Source organism: Notothenia rossii (genome assembly GCF_949606895.1).
Source record: "Notothenia rossii genome assembly, chromosome: 7".
NCBI classification, from domain to species: Eukaryota; Metazoa; Chordata; class Actinopteri; order Perciformes; family Nototheniidae; genus Notothenia; species Notothenia rossii.
Window position 1 is genome coordinate 28891745 of NC_136905.1, and position 19672 is coordinate 28911416.

The 19672-nt window shown below is 42.7% G+C and overlaps 1 protein-coding gene across 1 annotated transcript in view; it reads left to right on the top strand.

Moving 5' to 3' along the window:
• Positions 1–6995: 6995 nt before the first annotated feature.
• The window catches only part of LOC307046360 (uncharacterized protein), a gene marked incomplete at its 3' end in the record, with an annotated part of 109984 nt that continues 97307 nt past the window's right edge, over positions 6996–19672 (top strand). The window contains exon 1 of the mRNA XM_079692758.1: positions 6996–7184. Coding sequence (XP_079548884.1) covers positions 7029–7184 — 156 coding nt within the window. The 5' untranslated portion in view covers positions 6996–7028. The remainder of the gene's footprint in view (positions 7185–19672) is intronic.

The window sequence follows — 19672 nt, forward strand, 5'->3', positions numbered from 1 at the left end:
TGCCCTGCTTTCTGACTCTCACACTCTCTAGTTTATAAATATGTATTTTTTTAACATTTCGCACATCAGACATCATCATTTTATGCATCTGATATTTTTTCGCTGGAGATGCTGTAGTACATATGCCGGGCCTGTAAATGGCGCTGTACTTCAGCCACAAAATACACCAAAAGCGGCGAAGAAGACCCCCGAGCATGGTTGCCTTTCTCTTTATGCCCTGTGGTGGATTTAGCAACATGTAGTTCATGTAATTCTCCATGTCCACTTGTTGCTGATGGTTGTGGTAGAGGAGCTGTAGACTTTGCACTAACATCTGTAGCATGGTCAGTAGCTACTGACCAGGGGCGGACTGGGACTAAAATTCTTCCCTGGAAACTGACCCAGTCCGGCCACATGAAATGTCAAATGTTAGAAATCAGCTGTTTATGATTTAAAGTGTTACGTCCGATTCGCTCCTTTTTTCCTCTCTGTACACAGCTCCAGTTTGGGCATTGGCCTGTCATCAGATTTAATTTTTAGTTGCTGCTGTAGCGGAAGTTTAGTACAATTATTTTTCATGAAATACTCCAAATCTCCACCCTCCATAATTGCACTTGCTTCAGTTGCTTGCTACTTTCTAAAGGCGGTGATGACAGTTACAGTATTGATGTGATTTGATTGGATTGTGAGGCAAGGGAAGCCAGCCGCCTCTGGATTGGCCTTTGGCCCTGACCAATCACAGGCTAGCCTCCTCTTGCAACAGAGAGTGCAATCTACTGTTTCACCATACCATCTAGAGGGGCACTGTTTCACTCTTTGTAAATTACTCAATGAGAATGGGGGAGAGATGGGCCGGCAGAAAACACACAGCACAGAATAATTACCAAAACTAAACAAAATAATTTTTATTTATTTATTAAAATTATAACTATAGGCCTAATCCGAAAAAACAGGGGAAGCCTGGCTTCCCTTGGCCTCCAGGAGAAAACGCCACTGAGTTCAAGGGATAATTCTCACCCACCTCTTGCTCTTGCCCTACACTTGAATGTGCCAGAACCAGCTCAACTATGTCCCTCAACATGAACGCAGTAGGCTGGCTGTATATCTGAACTCGCGCCCTCATCATTCTCTTCATCATCTTGCACTTGTTCTAAGCTGCTGATGATAGTGCTTGTAGCAGCGCTGCTGCCAAAAAGGTCTTTCAATTTGCGACATTTATATGCTTCACCTGCGAGTAACTTCACCTTTTTTTCTCTTGCTTTCTCGGCCCCACCTTTTTCTTTTAGTTTTCTTTGATTTGAATCCATGTTTTTTCATTCTCCCTGTCTGCCGCGGCATCTAATCCCTTCTCTTCGTGTGGCCGGTCTTTTTCTTCTTTGTGTGTGATTATTTGACAGATAAGAACCACACAACTGTCGGCCGTCAGCGCAACTTAAAAGATGACGTTAAACAATTTTCTTTTTTAAGGGCCGGCCGTCAACGGCCCTTGACGACCGACCGTTCTGTGGTTCTCCAGATTCTACAGATGGCCAGTCCGCCCTTGCAACTGACCATGCTACAGATGTGAGCAGCAGAGGTGGGGAGAGGCGGGGCTATGGCTTCATCGTTATCAGGAAATGATGGTATAGGGCGTACACACGGAGCCGTTTGCCCCCCCAGAGCATTCCTTTTGCAGATCTATCCACCTTGGGACCCGTTATCGTTTGCGGGGTCCGTTTCCGTGTTTCCGTTTCCGTATTTCCGTTACGGCCTCGTGTGAACGAACGGGCTATACGAAAGAAAAGCGGATACAACCATTTGCGTTCTCGTGTAAACAGCAGCTAATTACATATAAACAATAACATTATTGAATAATATATACATATATAAAAACGACTCAAATCCTTTATAGGGTAGTATAACTCTAACCCTTGACTTAAAGATAATTCCCACCAGTAGGGCACTTGGAGAGCGCAGACCTTTGACAAGGCCTTTTCCATAAGTGTAAAATCATTTACACTTGTCTCCATCCCTGTGATTCAGATCTGCTCAGGGTTCTTCCATTGCTATACCCTTTCACCGGGTTTCATGAATTCCATCCATTAGCTGTTCAATAATCCTGCTGACTATCAGACAAACTCAACTGATAACATAACCTCCTTGGCAGAGATAATAATCATTAGAAAATGATATGCATACTACAACGAAATATGCCAAAATATAATTGACTGATAAAAAAGATGATTCTCATAGGGTACAGGACATTATTCTCTCTGCTTAAGAACCTGCTGCTGGACCATAAAACAAAGAAATAATCAATATTTCTATTTATGTTTTTTTTAATGAAATAGAAAACATGGATCCCTCTATGTGAAGTATTGGCAGAGACAAGGAAAAGGAAGAAGGTGGAGGGAAATTCCCCCACATGAAGTGAGCTAAGAGGTTCTTACAGGTCCCTGATAATGAAAGGGAAAGCGCAGGCTCCGAGTGACGTCTGAGTGAAGGTGGTGGGTGGAGGGGTGAGCTCAGTTTAAAGAGTCTAGTGTAGTCAAAGACGTGTTAATAAACAGTTATGGAGAGCCCGGGGGGTGGAGGGCGCTTGGGGTCGGGAGGATTGGATGGTAGTAAGAAGGGTGAAGGGGTTGGGTGGGGGGTCAGGATCATGGTAGTCAAACTGCTGTTTCCTCCTGGGGAGAAGAAAGGAGTTAATGACACCCTAGAGCTTCCCACCCCCACCCGCCGCTCCTCCCTCTCTTTTATGGAGGCTGAGCGACACACACAGCCCTCTCGGAGGTGAGGAGGCCGCGGAGACAGCCTAGCCGTCCCACCGCCCCGCTAACGGGAGGCTCTAACAAAAAGGAAGGAGGAGGAGGAGGCGCGATAACTGTGATTATTATTACTAAATATAATATAAAACACTCAGTGCGGGGGCACGGGAAAAGGGATCCACCCATACGCCCACATGCCCTCCTTTGAAAACTCTGTTGAAGATGCGCGGACAGGTTTAAAGACAGCGCCTTTTCAATGCCAGGGGAAAAGGGAGGGGTTAATGAGGGGCTTGGTGAAGGAGCTTATAGCAGGGTGAGGGAGTGGAGGGAGAGGAAAGAGGGGACGCCTGGCTGCCGGGGTGACAGCGGAGGAGACAGTGGAACCCGACCCGGAGACAAAGCTGAGACAAGTCGACAGTCTTCTCCCCACACAAATGAGAGACAATCAGTAACACATATGTCACCCGTGTTTTGAGCTGTAATTGCGGCTTCCTTTTTTTTTCTGGCCGGGAAGGGTAATTTGTTATCAAAAGGTGAGGCGCTTGAAATCTCCAGGTTTTTTCAGAACGGGAGTCACAGATGTCGGTGGAATCAAATGTGATGGAGAGAGTAACAAAGTCCCCCCCACAGTTGTGCCATTTTTGAAAATACCAGATTGCGGGATGATATTTTTACTGTTTCCTTGTCTGCTATTTATCATGAACTGATACATCATTTTCCCCAAGTTTCATGAAAAGTGGAACAGTTGTGACAAACCAGTGAACAAACAAATAAACTGACACAGAGCCTTTCTTTGATACGTGGATAAAATAACAAGTTAACCTGTTTTTTATTGTCTCTCCGTGATGTAATGACACGCAATGGCAGCATCCTGACAGCCACGGGAGAGGTGTTGACCAGTGGAAGTTGAGACAACAACTAGTTCAAGTCAAGGTCATGGGAAATCAGGGGAAAGTCAGCGTTTAAGTGCTGTGTAGCCCAGAGAGAAGGGGGCGTTAAGTATGGGACGGTCCAGGCAGGAGTCCCAAGGCTATAAATCCCTCCTCTTGCTGTCCAAAATGCATTAATGGCCGCACAAAGTGGCCATGTATGACCCGATGGAGGGAGAAATTACGGGGGGAAAGGTGTGTGTGTTGGTGTTGGGAAGGTGGGGGTTAGTGCTTATTCTTGGGGCGCAGTGGGTTCTGGGATAACTGGTTCTACTCCAGTGTAGTGTGAAATTATAAAGCGTTACCTGCTTTAATTTTCCAAATACAAATTAAATCCTCTGTAAGCTGACTTTAAATCAATAGTTTCATTTAAGCGGCCGCGTGATTTAACAAAAATGAAAACTAGCTGGTCTGCTCAATGGAGCTGGGTCATAAATCACAGGGCTTTGGGAGGCAAAAAGCCGATTTGACTTGTATATGGAGCGGTCGGTGGCCAGGGGGGAGCACAGCGGGGAAATGAACTCACGCTTTTTTAGGACTCATATTGACCTGCCTCTCCTCTACCAGCCCCACCGTCATGCTGTATACACCCCCGATTGAAAACCAGGAGGTGTTCGCTTGGAAAACATTGTATTCCTTAAATCACATGCGAGTGAATGTTCTGTTTTTATGCTCCTCAATTCTGCCGTCTTTCTGGTTCAAGAGGAAAATAAGACATAAAACATAACAAACTTTTAAAAAAGGGGGGAAACGGTAAACTTGAATCAGATCTGGAAACAACAATAGTATTGTCAAAATGCTAGAAGAAGCAGAAGAGAAGAAAAAAAACATGTCTCACCGGTGAGGCTTTTTATTTGTACATCAGTTGTGCATGCCAACATCAAACATTTAATGTCAGCATTCTTCAGAGACACACACGAAAGGAAGCGAGATGCAAGGCTCACATTGTCATCAAACAATCAAACAGTCATCCGCTTCTCCAAACAGCTTGCAGCTCAGCTCAGCTGGCACCAGACACTCACATTACAATAAACATCTCTCCTAATGTTGTGCTTACACCACGCCACGCTTACACAGACACAATGCACACAGACATAAAAAAATAATACTCTGTTTAATAGGTCGGCCTGACAGCTGGGGAATGGAAGTCGGAAAACGCGAAACACTATTGCGCGAATATCAGCGCAATTCGAAGTCGAATACTTTGCCAGTGGATTATGAAGGAACATTATACTTGATTGTGAATAAATGGTTCAAAGTGCCACAATAAATCCATTATCAAGTTGTTATGTCATACTTAAATTCTCCCCCAAAGTGTTCCCATATATCTTGTCAGTGGTTCATTAGCCGTTTGGACAGGTAAAGCTTTCTGAGTTCGGCCCACAGCTGACCCTATATCCTGCCTCTGTGTTCCACTTAAAAATAATGGACATCCCCTGTCCCGCGTCCATCAATCACACGGCAAGAATCCCGGGAAAATAGTTTGGAGGGGTTAGGAATTACAGTTACAGCGGCTTTCTGACTGGGGATAGATTAGCCAGGCATTAGCAGTGTTTCATTAACCTTGCGTTAAGTGACATCCTCCCATGATTAATGGACATTATTAACAAAAGGGAGATTGTATTTCCGAAAATGAACCTTTTGTGAAATGTCTGCCGCATTGTTAATAGCTTTGTTTATTAATCATTCATAGGAGAGGGCCTTCATTTCTGAGGTAGTGATACATAGAATGGCTATGAAGGAGACTGACAGCAGCACTGAGCGAGGCTCACACACAAGCATGTGTTTTCCAACGCACATTGTTGGCATTTAAAGTATTAAACTGCCTCATGCAAACTTATGTACTTTGCTCTTTGTACTACCTGATCTCATATTAACATGTCCATGCTTCTTTATTTATACTTCACTGAGAAGATAGCCTTATCAAAGTTACTTTTCAGATAAGGGGTTAGAAAGTGTAATGGTCGTTTTTGAGATGTTTTGCTATTATGTTTCATTACACAAAATAATTTTGAGTAGGAAACATCCAATATACACATTAACGTGTTTGTATTACTACACTTTTTCTATTTGAGTGCAGATTTTTCCTAAATCTACCAAAAAGCATTGGATAATGCTTTACTTGCATACTTAAAACATAACATTCCATCAATATAGTATATATATATATATATATATATATATATATATATATCATATACATCAACTTATAATATATTCAACTGTATCCCCTTAAGACTTTTCATTTTAATGCACATGAAAAGCTCATACAATACATTGTGTTATTACAAATTCAACCAATTATTCTCAACATGTTGGCTTGAGATTCCTTACAAAAGAAACTGTTTGTAGTTCTGTACCATTTTTAACTCTCAAGAGGTCTTAAGAGTTAGTAGCAGTTACATGTCTCTCTCATTAAAGTTGCTTTCAAGACCCAAAAAGTAAAAAATTATCAAATATCTCACCAAAGAAGGAACAAAATTGAGAAACGTGCCAGAAAATGTGTACACATGTGAATTGTTTCGTCTATATGTCACCTCATGTGTCATAAAATGTAACTTTAGATTATTTGGACTGTGCTTTCCAAAATATATGTACAGTAGTAAAAAGTAGCTACAACTAGTAAAGTAGAATGCCAAATATGCAACAATGCATAAATCCAAAAAGGTCATATCTTATATTACACCACTCTCAGGGACATTGATTGGACCCATATACTTCTAAATACTTATTTTAAAAACTTCAATTACATTTTCTTTGTAAGCAGGACTTTTTAAGGCATTTATTGGACTCGTACTGGTTTATTTTACCTTTCTGCACTTTAACTTAAGTGAATGATATGAGTTCTTCTTCCACCACTGAACACTAAGTCTATTTTACAACTACCAATCACTGATATAACACAGCAGTGAATCAGCTATTATGAAGGTTGTGACATTTGCTGATCTAAAAACCAAGCGTGGGGGCACAGAGGAGGTGATGCATTTGACATTTAAGATTAAGTACGAGCGACGGTAACTACTGTGGCTCAGCAGACAAAGAAAAGAGCACCACCTATAGAAACCTAAAGGAAAAAAAAAGACCCCACAGACATTGTTTGATCGACACCGGAAACCACAAAGCAAAGACATCACAGAGACAAAAGCATTTTTGAGGATAACCACTTAAACTCTGTTTCCTTCTCTGTTGCTCCATGTCACAGGGAGCTGTCTGTCCGTGACGTCGGCAGGAGAAACAGCGAGATTTCACACCGGAGGCGGCCTGTCCATCACCTCTCATCCTGCCGGGCTCTTCTGAGGGTTGCTGTCCTGCACGGTGAGAGGCTGGAGGTGAGGCAGCAGGTGAGGCCAGGGAGGAGAGGGGAGGGGGGGGCATGAGGTGCTGCTGTCCGGGCCTCCTGTCCTGCTGTCTGGAAGCTCTCCGGGCCACATGGGAGCTCACGGTGCTGTCGGCGGCTGTCGGACCACCTGACAAACCCGGGCTGCCGTCACGTCTTCTCTGTGTGTATACGGGGAAGTATGAAGTGCAGGTTTGTTTGAGTTTTTTCGTGTGTGTGCCCTTGACTGCCATGTAGCTGGCTTTTATCTGTGCTCCTTCTGGGGATGACATATTGCAACCCCCCCCCCCCACTTACCTTAGGCCTAAAAAATATATAAAGCGGCCTGAAAAATGAAATACAAATGCAAGTCTAGCCGGTAGGTCTGACAGGATAAGCAGCTCAATCATCAACTTGGCCAGGCTATCAAATCCCCAAGCCATACACACACACATAATGTAAGAGGTTAGGGAGCCACTAGAGTGTCGCTTCAAATCCTGGGACCAGCGTGAAAAAAAGAGGCAGTGGCGGACAAAGTACTAAATCTAACAAGTTGATCTAAGTAAAGTAGTAATACTACCATTTTGAAATACTTTCTCACAAAAGTCCTTCTTTACAAGTATAAAGGTATAAGCATAAAAATGTACTCAAAGCAAAACAGTACTCTTTCTGCACAACTGACCACGTGCTGTCAATGGATAAGGCCCTTCCTACATCCATGACATGGTCAAACCATACACTGTTGCGGCCAATCGCTACTCCTTCGCTGCAAATGATACCCCTATAACCCTTAGCAAAAACACATCTGTTTGCCATCCTGGCCCCAAAATGGTGGAATAAACTTTTGCATCAGGACAGCAGAGTCCACACATCTTCGGTCACAGACTCAAACATCACCTGTTTAGACTGCGCCTTGAACAATACAAAATAAATCAGAGAAATCTCTCTTCTGAACGTTGCCCTTAAAAAGGTTTGGTTCTAAGTGAGGCTAATGCAGAAGCACTTAATCTGGTTGGGTTTACAGATAGTGAATGTACCTGCAGGATTCTTGTTGTTTGTTTCTTCATGGTTGGATGCACTTATCTTGCTTTGGATATACGCTTCAGCTAAATTAAGATGTAATGTTACTGCTATTTTTGTATTTGATTTTTATCATAGATATTGTATGATTACTTCACTAGTTGCTCTTTACTTCAACAAGGTATCAATAATGACTTTTAAAATATATTTTGCTTTTTTTATATCTGAATTAAATTGTCAGATTAATGTTGTGGAGTAAAAAGTAAAATATTTGCCTTTGAGATAAAGTGAAGTAAAAGGATAAAGTAGCATATATTGGATATATGTTCATAGTAAAAGTCATTCAAAATTGTACTCATGTACAGTAATTGTACTTTTGAACTGTCCACCAGAGAAATAATCCTCCTCCTGCCCTGTGGCCTTCCTCTATTAATGGGAAATCATCAAACCAAATGCAGTACACAAGATGTGTTTTCGTGTGAAATCTGATATTCCATTTTCCTGTAAATGCTGGACTCTCCTCCCTTCCTCTCCACCTCCCATCAGCCTGTAGTGGGGGTCTTTCTCCCCCCCCATCTCCTCCTCCTCCTCCTCCTCCTCCTCTTCTCCGTCCTGCAGCCTGCTGCTGGGGCTGCAGGAGGATGAGTGACGCTGTCATAACGTCTGGCACTCAAACAGACCCGCTCCTGACGGGTGGCGGCAAACGCAATGTGACACAGCCAGCAGTATCTGGTTTCTCCTGCACCGACTACATTTCATATGGCTCAGAGGGGCTTAGAGCGGCCACGGGGAGGGAGGGAGTCTCTCTGTGTGTGTGTGTGTGTGTGTGTGTGTGTGTGTGTGTGTGTGTGTGTGTGTGTGTGTGTGTGTGTGTGTGTGTGTGTGTGTGTGTGTGTGTGTGTGTGTGTGTGTGTGTGTGTGTGTGTGTGTGTGTGTGTGTGTGTGTGTGTGTGTGTGTGTGTGTGTGTGTGTGTGTGTGTGTGGCTGTAGGAGGTAATCGAGCAGATGTCAGGAGAGAGTCTGAGAGGGGATGTGTACACTGAGGGACGACTGAAACCTGTCACATTGATTTTCAGTGGTCTAGTACCGTGTGTGTGTGTGTGTGTGTGTGTGTGTGTGTGTGTGTGTGTGTGTGTGTGTGTGTGTGTGTGTGTGTGTGTGTGTGTGTGTGTGTGTGTGTGTGTGTGTGTGTGTGTGTGTGTGTGTGTGTGTGTGTGTGTGTGTGTGTGTGTGTGTGTGTGTGTGTGTGCATGTAACAGAGCAAATGTAGTCACACTTTAGCCGCACACTTTTACATTCACATACAGTGTAAATGCATGTAGAAAGTGAAGCATTAATCCAAAATATGTCAAATAAATCTGAATGTATTTGACTGTTAAAAACGTCCATATCAGCCAATATCTAGTTCATGAATCCATTTTAGAAGATTTCACATTTTTGCATGCTGTATATTTCTGATAACGGTAATGTCATGCAATTAACCCACCTCCAAAAAAGGGGCATTCCAATCTATCATGTCTGGCAAAAAAGAAAAATATTTTAAAACTGAATCTGCAGCACCAGGCGTGAGGAAAGAATGATTAAAAGAAATCAGCAACACCCATAAAAAGACAATTTTGGCGGGATAAATGAGCCTGCTTCGTGACAAATGTGTTTAAAAAGTGATGTATGAAAGGATATTTTTCATTCCCTTCTTCTCTTTTTTTTAGGAGCCAAAAATATTAACCTGCACAATGTGTCTCTCCTGGTTAGTCTGCACATTTATTTAAGCGAACCGAGATGTTAAAAACACAAATCATCCACATCTTCTTTTTTTATTCTCAGATTGCACTGTAACTCCGCATGTTCTACAGACTGAAAATGAACCATGGGTGCTCTCAGATGAAATGTCACCGCCATATATCCCCGGGCTCATTTTAGTGCAAAAGCAGCCACAGTTTTTTGAGCAACACGGGCAGGAGCATGACATCCGTTCACCTTCTTCTCCCTCCTCCTCTTCCTCTGTGAATCCTAGAAGCAGAAGATTCCCAGCAGAGGAAACACAGAGGCTCTCCAGGTTCTGGGTTAAATACAGTCGCCACTACCACAGCCCTCCTCCCGCCATACATAGTGTGCCATCTTTTGGCCGCTCGCAGAACTGCCTCTTCCATTTCTTTTTTGTTAGCAGGGAAAAGATCATAAAATCAGGGAAATAAAGTGAAATGGTTGTCTGGGGATGGATATGTCCCTTGCAACGTGAAGTGGAACTTGAGGAAATCGGCGGATCTCCTGCGGAGGACTGTTGCTGCAGGGCTCCTTTTTTTCCAAACCCTTACAATTTATGCAGGCTTCCAAGCCGTAAAAAACACACATTTCTGCCTTCTGATGTCTCTCAAGCTCGCTCCTAAAAGAGGCGATTGGGCTGAATGAATGAGCCAAGAGCTGAAAGTAATTATGGCAGTTAAAAACAATTAGACATAAATATTACAACTTGGTATAAAATCAGGGTGTGTGTGTGTGTGTGTGTGTGTGTGTGTGTGTGTGTGTGTGTGTGTGTGTGTGTGTGTGTGTGTGTGTGTGTGTGTGTGTGTGTGTGTGTGTGTGTGTGTGTGTGTGTGTGTGTGTGTGTGTGTGTGTGTGTGTGTGTGTGTGTGTGTGTGTGTGTGTGTGTGTGTGTGTGTGTGTGTTTCATACGCTTCCACCCAGCAAAATACAGAGAGAGAGATAGAGATATTCACCTTCGAAGGGTCACTCTCCTCTTCCTGGCTCATTAAAAACAGCCCCATTAGCAGTGTTCCTTCAGAGCCGACTGCCAACAGATATATGTGTGTGTGTGTGTGTGTGTGTGTGTGTGTGTGTGTGTGTGTGTGTGTGTGTGTGTGTGTGTGTGTGTGTGTGTGTGTGTGTGTGTGTGTGTGTGTGTGTGTGTGTGTGTGTGTGTGTGTGTGTGTGTGTGTGTGTGTGTGTGTGTGTGTGTGTGTACACTGGATTGTAAAGACATGCAGCGTTTTGGAGGCCTCTGGGCTGCCGAAGAATACATTAAACAGCAAAGAGCCCCTCTCCTCTTCCTGACTGACTCCTGCTGGGACTACTTAGCATTTCTGGGGTGAAAACTTCTCCAGCAAGGTTGTCAAACACTATATACAAATTACAGCCGAGCTAAATTGCTCCTGTATGTGGTTATTTCACTTTTGTGGTGGCTCATGTGTGTTTTTTGAGCGTGTGTTTGTCTTGGCCCTGACGAATAGGCTGTATTCCCTCGATGCGCTACGCGGGCAATGTCGCTGGAAGGGAGAGAGCAGATTTGTAAAAATTGCGTTCAAAGCTGAGAATCCCACAAGAGTCCAAAACAACTTCACAATCGTTTGCTCATGGAAATTCGAGAGGTTTTAATGTGTTTTTTGGGTCACAGATGGTAAGAGAAAGTTATAAATATCTAATTTCTTTGCGCTCATTGTATCGGGATCCTGGGAGAATCAAGCTGAAAATGTAAATGAAATGCTAATCACAATCCCTTCACATTTAAGTTTGTCCTTGTTGCCTCATAAAGCTAATGAGTGAGATTTGATTGGCAAAAGCCTGATCTCAGATCAGCACTGGAAGTGTGTTTCTTCATTAGATATGTCCCAATGGTGTACTGAGAGGTGTTGAGGCGTCTGTACTTTGCACTCTATTGCTCTTTTTGTAGGAACTGCTGCATGTTTTAGACCTGTAACTTTGGAAATGCACTGATGGAAGGAGTACTCTGACCCTTTAAGCTGCAAAGCACATGTAACCGGGATCCCATGGTTAATGATGAGGACTTAACATATGATTAAAATACACTACAATACATTATTCATCATACCATTTTAGGCGGTCTATGTTTTCGCCATGTGTGGCCATGTTTACATTTGGAGTGCTTTGGGGGGTTTTACCTAAAAACCCTTTTTGTTTTGATGTAGCCATGAGATAAATCTCCCAAAGAAAGGGAAATAGGAGTATTTAAAGGCTTCACCCAACAGTGCTTCATGAGGTATCCGCATATTTGTCCAGGTAAGAGGATACAATGATAAAGGGCCTGTTGATTTGCCTGTGGGGAAATATTTAGACAAGAAATTTACATATGTCTTTGATACACTAACATGTAACAGTTTGTCTGCGTTTTTGTACCGTTAATAATGACTTTCTGAAAGCTCCGATGTTTTCTTTTTCTGGCTGTACCAAACATGGTATTGTAGATTGACAAGAGAATCATCCAGGAACACATAATACATCTGTACAACTTTATTATTAAAACACTTCGTAATAGGACAGTTGACAGACTGAAGACCCTACAAAAGTATAACATGCATAACTTCTATAAATGGTCCTACTCCCTTTATGACTTTTTGTAACTTAAGCTAAAGTGTAAAAGATTAAAAGGGTATTCCATTACGTGTAAACAACCTGCATTCAAAATATACTATACCAGTAAACGTAGATATGTGTAATCAGCACAATTTACCAAAGGCATCAAATATAAAGAAAGCCTTTTCATTCTGCATTCAGGTAATTTTGTAATTTGGTTCTGTGTTGCCCAAACTTGGGGTCAGGCCCCATCCAAAGGGTCACTCACAAGATAAATATCAGGGGTTTGCCACACAAGTTTGTATTCAATGTTGGGTTTTATTAAAATCTCTTATTCACTTTTCTGTGAAATGTTGCATACTTTCACAAAACTCTTACCTAGGGACTTGAGTGTAAATTTGTATTTTAAAATGTATTTTTTTATTTAGGTTTAGGATAAAAGGGCCCTTTTGTAAGAATGAAAATGTCTTATGTAGTTATTATCATTTACTGAGAATTAAATAACATTCAATTTAGCCAGTGAGGACAATCGTTTACATGATTATAGAAGTCTAATTTATTAGCTAGGAATAGATTAAGTTTAAGGTAAATCATGTAGCAGTGAGACTGAGGCAACAGGGAATGAATAGTGTCCATGGAGGTCCTTAGAAGGACAGTAACACCAATGTGTGTGTGTAGTGTACATGTGGACGTGTCTTGTCAGGGTGATAACAAATGGCCTCGCAGCAGCTCACCACCACCAGTCATCCATTAAAACCGAAACCAGGATTCAAATACTCGACCCATCAGAGGTGCCAATAACGAGCAGCCCCGTAGAAAATTATAGGGGAATTTAAGTATGCTGGCTAATGGCATTGGCACCGACACTTTGCCAATACACATTTAGCGGGGTGGTGGTGCGGCTGGCCCGGGGTGCCGGCGCAGACTGACACATCTCTCTTGAGTCTGTCCAGGCGGGAGATTGGCCTGTCCGTCAGCGGCCAGGTCTCCACCATTACCCATGATCACCCCCAGCTCTTCTTACCCTTTTAACCCCCCACCCCTGTACTAAAATACCCTCTCTTCTCCCTTTGTCCACAACATCCCTCCCTGTTTTCCTCTTTCACCGCCACCTCTGTCCTCCATTCTTGTATAACAGCGATGTTGTAGTGGTAAACAAAAGAAGGTGTTTAAACTCTGCCCTCCAGTCGATGATCTTAATTAACAAAACAACCAAAGTAATACAAATCAGATAAGGCTGCAGCTAATTAATGGGCTTTCTACCTTTATGAAACTTAAATTGCTCCAACGCCATGTGTCTAACATGTTGCATTGTCTGTAATGTTACAGTACTTGTCAGAAATTGTAATGATAGGATGATAATGGTCCGAAAAGTGGCGGTGCTTAAGTGCGTTCTTTATTTCAGTTTATTTTATATTGTAATTGGATTAAACGTATTCAATTGGGCCACTCAAATTATTTCATGTTGTGTTAGATTCAACTTAATAAAAATAAGTGTGATGAAGTTGATGTGCAGTTGATTGGGTTGAACTTGTTTTGTTCTCATATTCTGTACTCAGGGTTAGTATAGTACTAACTAGTATTTGATATATGATGGGGTGACCTCCCTGTAAGAAACACATGGGAAAGGCTTGCTGCCCTTGAACAAGGTTGGAGACCATCAGTAATTACCAGAGACGAGGGCGGATGGCTGGTGGAGACTGGCGTTTGAAAGAAACACAATGTTCATTCTTCACGCGATAATCTCCTCCATGTACAAATCCAAGCAAAGGCATGATAATAAAATGCCAGCAGTTGTTCAGGCCCTGTTATCCTCTGTGATTTGGCTTTGCTGGGGGGAAACCGTAGCGGAGTAAGGTTCAAGGCGTTGAGGAAGAAGAAGAAGAAGAAGAAGAGATGAAGGCTATCGGACAGCATTTGTTTCGACAAGAAGGGCTGATGGTGATAGGACAGGCGTTCAGCCAGAAAATAGATGACCCCCCCCCTTTTCTTAATCTGCTGCGATGCTCATGTCAATTGGTAAAGACCGATTGAATAGATTCCTAATTTAAAGGCTTTATACAACCCCCTCCCTCCCCTTCTTTAATTCTCCTTCCTTGTTGTCTTGTTGGAAAGGAGAAGGAGAGAAAAAGTGTTAAAAAAAGGACTTCTGAAAGATCTCTGCCAAAAGTGTAACGTGAAATTTAAGCCACCAGCATTAGCCGGTTAAGTATCAGCGGCAGAGAAGGGGTAATGAATGTAGAAAGGGGAGACATATGAAATGTCATTAATGTTAATTCTAATCACTTTTTGGCTATTAAGCACAAATTAGTGAAGGCGATGTTAAATGTCATGGTCTGTCCTGGGATTCATATAAGAGAGGGTGGGGGCCACGGAATAGGTTCTCATTTACATACTTAAGATCCAACTTAATTCTCACAAGGGGTGATGGCAAATGAAGCCGAGTCGTAAACCGACGACGATGACACGCAGGCTGGAGAAAAACACAAACGTTTTCTGGCGGCTGATTCTTCATTGTTCCTGCTCAAGGTTATTTTCTTGAGCTTGTCGTCGAACGTCATTCCCTTGAATAATTCCGCTCAGGCTTTTCCTCCCTCTGGCTTTAAGGTTTGCGCTATTTAAGACCAATCATGTCAATGTGGAGAAGAATTAATCCTGCTTAAAAATATATTACATGACTAGAATGTATGTTAACATCCCCCCGATTCTTTCACTGGATATAGACTTTAGTTTCGTGGAGCTGGAGATAGTTGAAGTAAATAATCATGTGGGCTAGATATCAAGAGGAGTTCATTGTCAAATTCACTTATGTACTCACAGGGGCTTGTTTTCATGTAGGTACTCTGTATCTGTCAAGCACTCCAAATCCTGGAAAAGAATCAAGGCGGGGAACAATGCAGCGTTTTAGAAGCAAGTGGAGCTCGAGCCACACAAAAAACCATGTCATGTAATTCATTGCGATAGATAGATTAACCTCAGTGCACCGCAGAGGCCTCTGCATTCTTGTCCACATTGTTCTAATGGCAGCCCCACGGTCTTTGGGAATATCCTGTGTTGTGTGCTGCTCTCTCTTTCTTTCCTCTGTGGCTACAGTTGACTGTGGGAGAGTAAATAACATTTGATATGCATAAACAGCCCCTTCCTATTCATTACTGTCAGAGCGTTGGAGTGCAGGAGGCGGAGGTCAGCATGTGAAGGTCCTCCTCAGGCAGGAGAAATGCCTGTGGTAGCTGTCACTCCTCTCCCCCACTCACCCCTCACCACCACCACAACTCAACCCCCAGCCCTCCCTCCATCACCTCCTCTTCCTCCCCCCTCCCTCCCTCCCCTATTAGCACAGGCTCCGGGTCATAACCTTTCCGTGGCATTTTGCGATTCCACAACCCTTTGATTAGTGCAATATTTACATATTTCACAGTGGAGAGGGCGTTCTTGTGTCGCAGACACTTGAAGTGTTGTAAATGTGTTTGGCCTTTTGCCTGGGAAATGCGGAGGAGTCGGACTCTCTGGTGGTAACTGTAGTCAAGGCTGCCGCACTGATATGAGCCGTAGTGTGTTTTAAGTATATTTACCCCCTCCACCGCCCACGCCAGCCCAGACATTGCACATGTACAAGTGCCATTTGGTCTGCGATGTGGCCCTTATCCTCCTGAGGAAGGCCATTTAGCAGCCATTAGAGAGGGATAGTGCTCCCTGGTGGCAGATATAGATCATGCCCTCTGACTCGGACGGTACACAGCAGAGCTCCAGAGGGACACATGCAAAGAAGAAAAGAAGAAGTACTCCAGAGAGATGACTAGTCCATTCTTAGATGCAGCGCAAGAGAGTTAGCAGAAAGACATGGATGAAATGTGAGGTAGGCCTATGATCAGGGTGGGCATACACAATATAGTATACTGTAAGAAAGGTTAGAAACTAGCCCTGTGTTGATTAGTACAGTCCATGGTCTCAGAGTCAGGTCCTTGGGGGGTTGGTTGTATCATTGTGTAGCGCTGACTTCTATTCTTAACACTACCGCAGGATGCCACCACAGTAAGAAATGTTTCAGGGTGTTTGCCAGACTCCCTCAGTCAGTTATTATTGTTCTTCATTTTTTGTGAAGTGTGAGGAATAAAAAGGAATTCAGGGCCATTTGGAAGGATTTGTCTTACTAGCACTGTACCTTTTAGAGATGGCAAGGTTGGACTCGGATTCTAATCAACTTCAGATGCACTTTGTGTTTAGTATTCATTAACTTGTTAAATGTTCACCAGAAGCACACTAGCATGCTGATATAAGCATTGAAGTTCAATTTGAGAAAGTGTGAATAGGATCTGTTTCTTTTTTTGTTCACCACTGATTGGTCAGAGGGACACACTTGACATTCTTCTTTTGTGGTTTTGAATGAATATCCCTTCAAGGATGATGTCACAGAAGTTTCATGCGCCGGAACTACACTAATCTGCTGATTCCCCCGCTTACATTGAGGGGCATTAGTCTTGTTCTACAGCTCACACTTTGAGAGTCACTTGCAAAAATGTTCATCATTGGAGCATTTGTATAAGAGCACCCCACCTCCTTAAGTTTAGGGTCCGACGTGGCCCTTTGCTGCATGCCCACTTTCTTACCTCAATGCTGTGTAAAGTTTTTTTGGTAAAGTTATGACAATTGTCCAAAATAGCCAAATATTTGTTCCATCAAATGTTTTAGGCTTTCTCAACTTGAACACATAATTATTCTGCTCCAAAACGTTTAAATGGTTATGTCATCTCTATCATAAAGAAGCTATAAACATCCCTTTAAACAGGTGGAAAACATTTTTTTGTACATGCTTACCTGTTGACATAACCGTGCGGTAACACATTTATGACTGACAAAGGGACCAACAATAGCTTACTTTTGCCACATAAAGAAAGTGAAATAAGAAAAGCACACTATGTGTTCTTCACCCACCTTTCCATCAAATGTGAGTCAGCCTGACATTCAGCGTATTTTCCGTCACAGTCAGTCATTCAGTCAGTGAGCTTCCCTCTGCTGTGTGACAGAAAGAAGAGATGTCAGCGAACAGGTTTTTCCAGGGAGCTCAGGGCCGTCACGTCTGCCTTCGCAGTGACTGATGAGGTTGGGAAGAGTGACGGGCAGCTGCAGTCTTTTCTCAGCCCGCGGGCCTGACTGGCATTAACGTTATGTGCCATGTTCTCAGAGGGAACCCGTCATTCACCTGTCGCTCAAACCGACAGACAGATGGTGCACATAGACACGCAACATGAAAGAGACTGGCAAAGTAGCAACCAATCCCTAGGTGGTCCCTCGCAGTGGAAGGGTGAGGGTTTCTCATCACCGTTGCTTGGCAGCTCAACTTCAACCACACGGCCACACACGGACATCAAGGTGCCAACGGGCCCCGGACGAACATCAAAGTGGCGATCCATCAAACCTGTCACACGCTATGAAAGGGAACAGCTTGCAGTGTGGCTTGTGTCTGATCTGTTTTTCACCTCATCTTCATAAATCATGACCACTTTCACTTTCTTCTGCGGGTCATTGGTATTGTGTGTCGAGCGAAATCATAGCCACAGTGTTAAAGAAAATGGAAGCCATTTTTCATGTTGACAATTTTGTAATTCAAGTAGTAGCTTTTTGGAGTGCAGTTGAATTTTCGACCACATAATCAGTTAGACAACTTATATTCAAAATGTTTATTACAATACGGAACAGGATGATTTAACATATTCCCGCTAGTTAAAGCCTGCAGGTGGATGTGGGGGTGATGATGGTGCCTTGCAGTGGGTGCGCTCGGTAAATGATATGGAGAGTGATGTACTGTATGTCAGGTGTGTTTGTAGTATTGAGGTTTAAGGTTAACTGCCTTAACTCTCTTGCAGGCGTCACATCATTTGTATTACTGTTCAATAGCAAAAGGCATATCAAGCCTGTTGCAGGTCATATTTTGACGTTTGTCTTGGCTCCAAAACTAGAAATGGGTTGCGTTCGAATTGTCAGTTTAGCTTAGGAAGGTTCCTAACAGAGTGAAGTGACTACTCTAAATGATAGGAAATTAGCTTCAATACTTCCTTTATAACCTACTTTAGCTTAGGAAACACTGCTCCTTGGAGAGAGAGGAGGAAAGGAGAAAGTGCTGTCCCAAAATACCTTTCAGCCGCAACATTTACCATGAAACAACATTCAGCCGTTCAAGGAAACAACCGATCGTGACAGAGAAATGCAAATCATGAAAGTTACGGTGCTTATTAAGCATTTAACAACTTGTGCCGTAACTTGAGAAAGTGATTTCTTTTGAATGTTCAACACTATAATAATCAAAAGGAGAAATATGAACGTTATTTTTTCGCTGTAGAATGATCAAATAAAGTCAACATTTCACTGTATTTACTGAGCTGTATGGGGTTTCTTAAACAGTTTTAAACGTGTTTGAATGGTGTGAAACACAGTGTTTATAAATACAACTGTATTTATTTTAAAATATGTTCATACAATCAAACGTATTGGGATTAGGTCCAACCTAATGAAGAATATCTTTGTCACTGTTGTCCACATTCATAAAGCCTGCATAGAACAACACCATAGCACACGGTGCAAAGTATGTGCGCTTACGGTAGTCCGCTGTACGGAAAACTGTAGTTTCCCCACAGCAGACGCACATTAATAATATCCGCTGGCGCGTCATAAATGTATCAGATAGTGTAAGTGCAGTCAGATTCTCTTGAAGCCCTGTCGTCTTTTCTTAAGTACTTTTGAATTCTCCTAACCAATATTACTTAACCCTGTGACGTTTCACACAGAGGTTAAGGAATAGTGGTTAGGAAAAGACGATAGGAGCTGATTTTTGGACAATTCGACCGCAACCCAGGACTCACTTTGAACTGGAGCATATGCATGCTAATTCCATACCTCATATGTTATGTTCAACTTAAGTTATGTATGATACAAGATGATAAAATCCCAGTTTTTGTTATCTTCGCTGTCATCTTAACTGTGAGGGAGCAAGAAGGGTCAACTGAGTGGGACTCAACTCTTCTTCTTATGTAATGGTTAAGGGAGACACACCAAGTAGTGGATCTGTACTCTGCTGAGTGCACTTTTATGATCTTTCTATTTCTCCTTTGTAATTCCTGCTGTACTTCATCCCTGCCAGTTGCCATTGTATATTTAGTTTGTTTTTAACACTGCGCAAGCATGAATATCATTACATCGGAATCGGGTCATTAAAAGCTTCCAGTTAATCTAATCTGCCTCTGTCTGGACTGGGTAAGGAGAAAAGATACATAGGATAAACATTGGACTGTAGCTACAGTCAGGAAGAAATAGTGGATATGAATATTTAGGATTGAAATACCAGTACAGCTTGTGTGCACATTGCTGAAAGTAACATA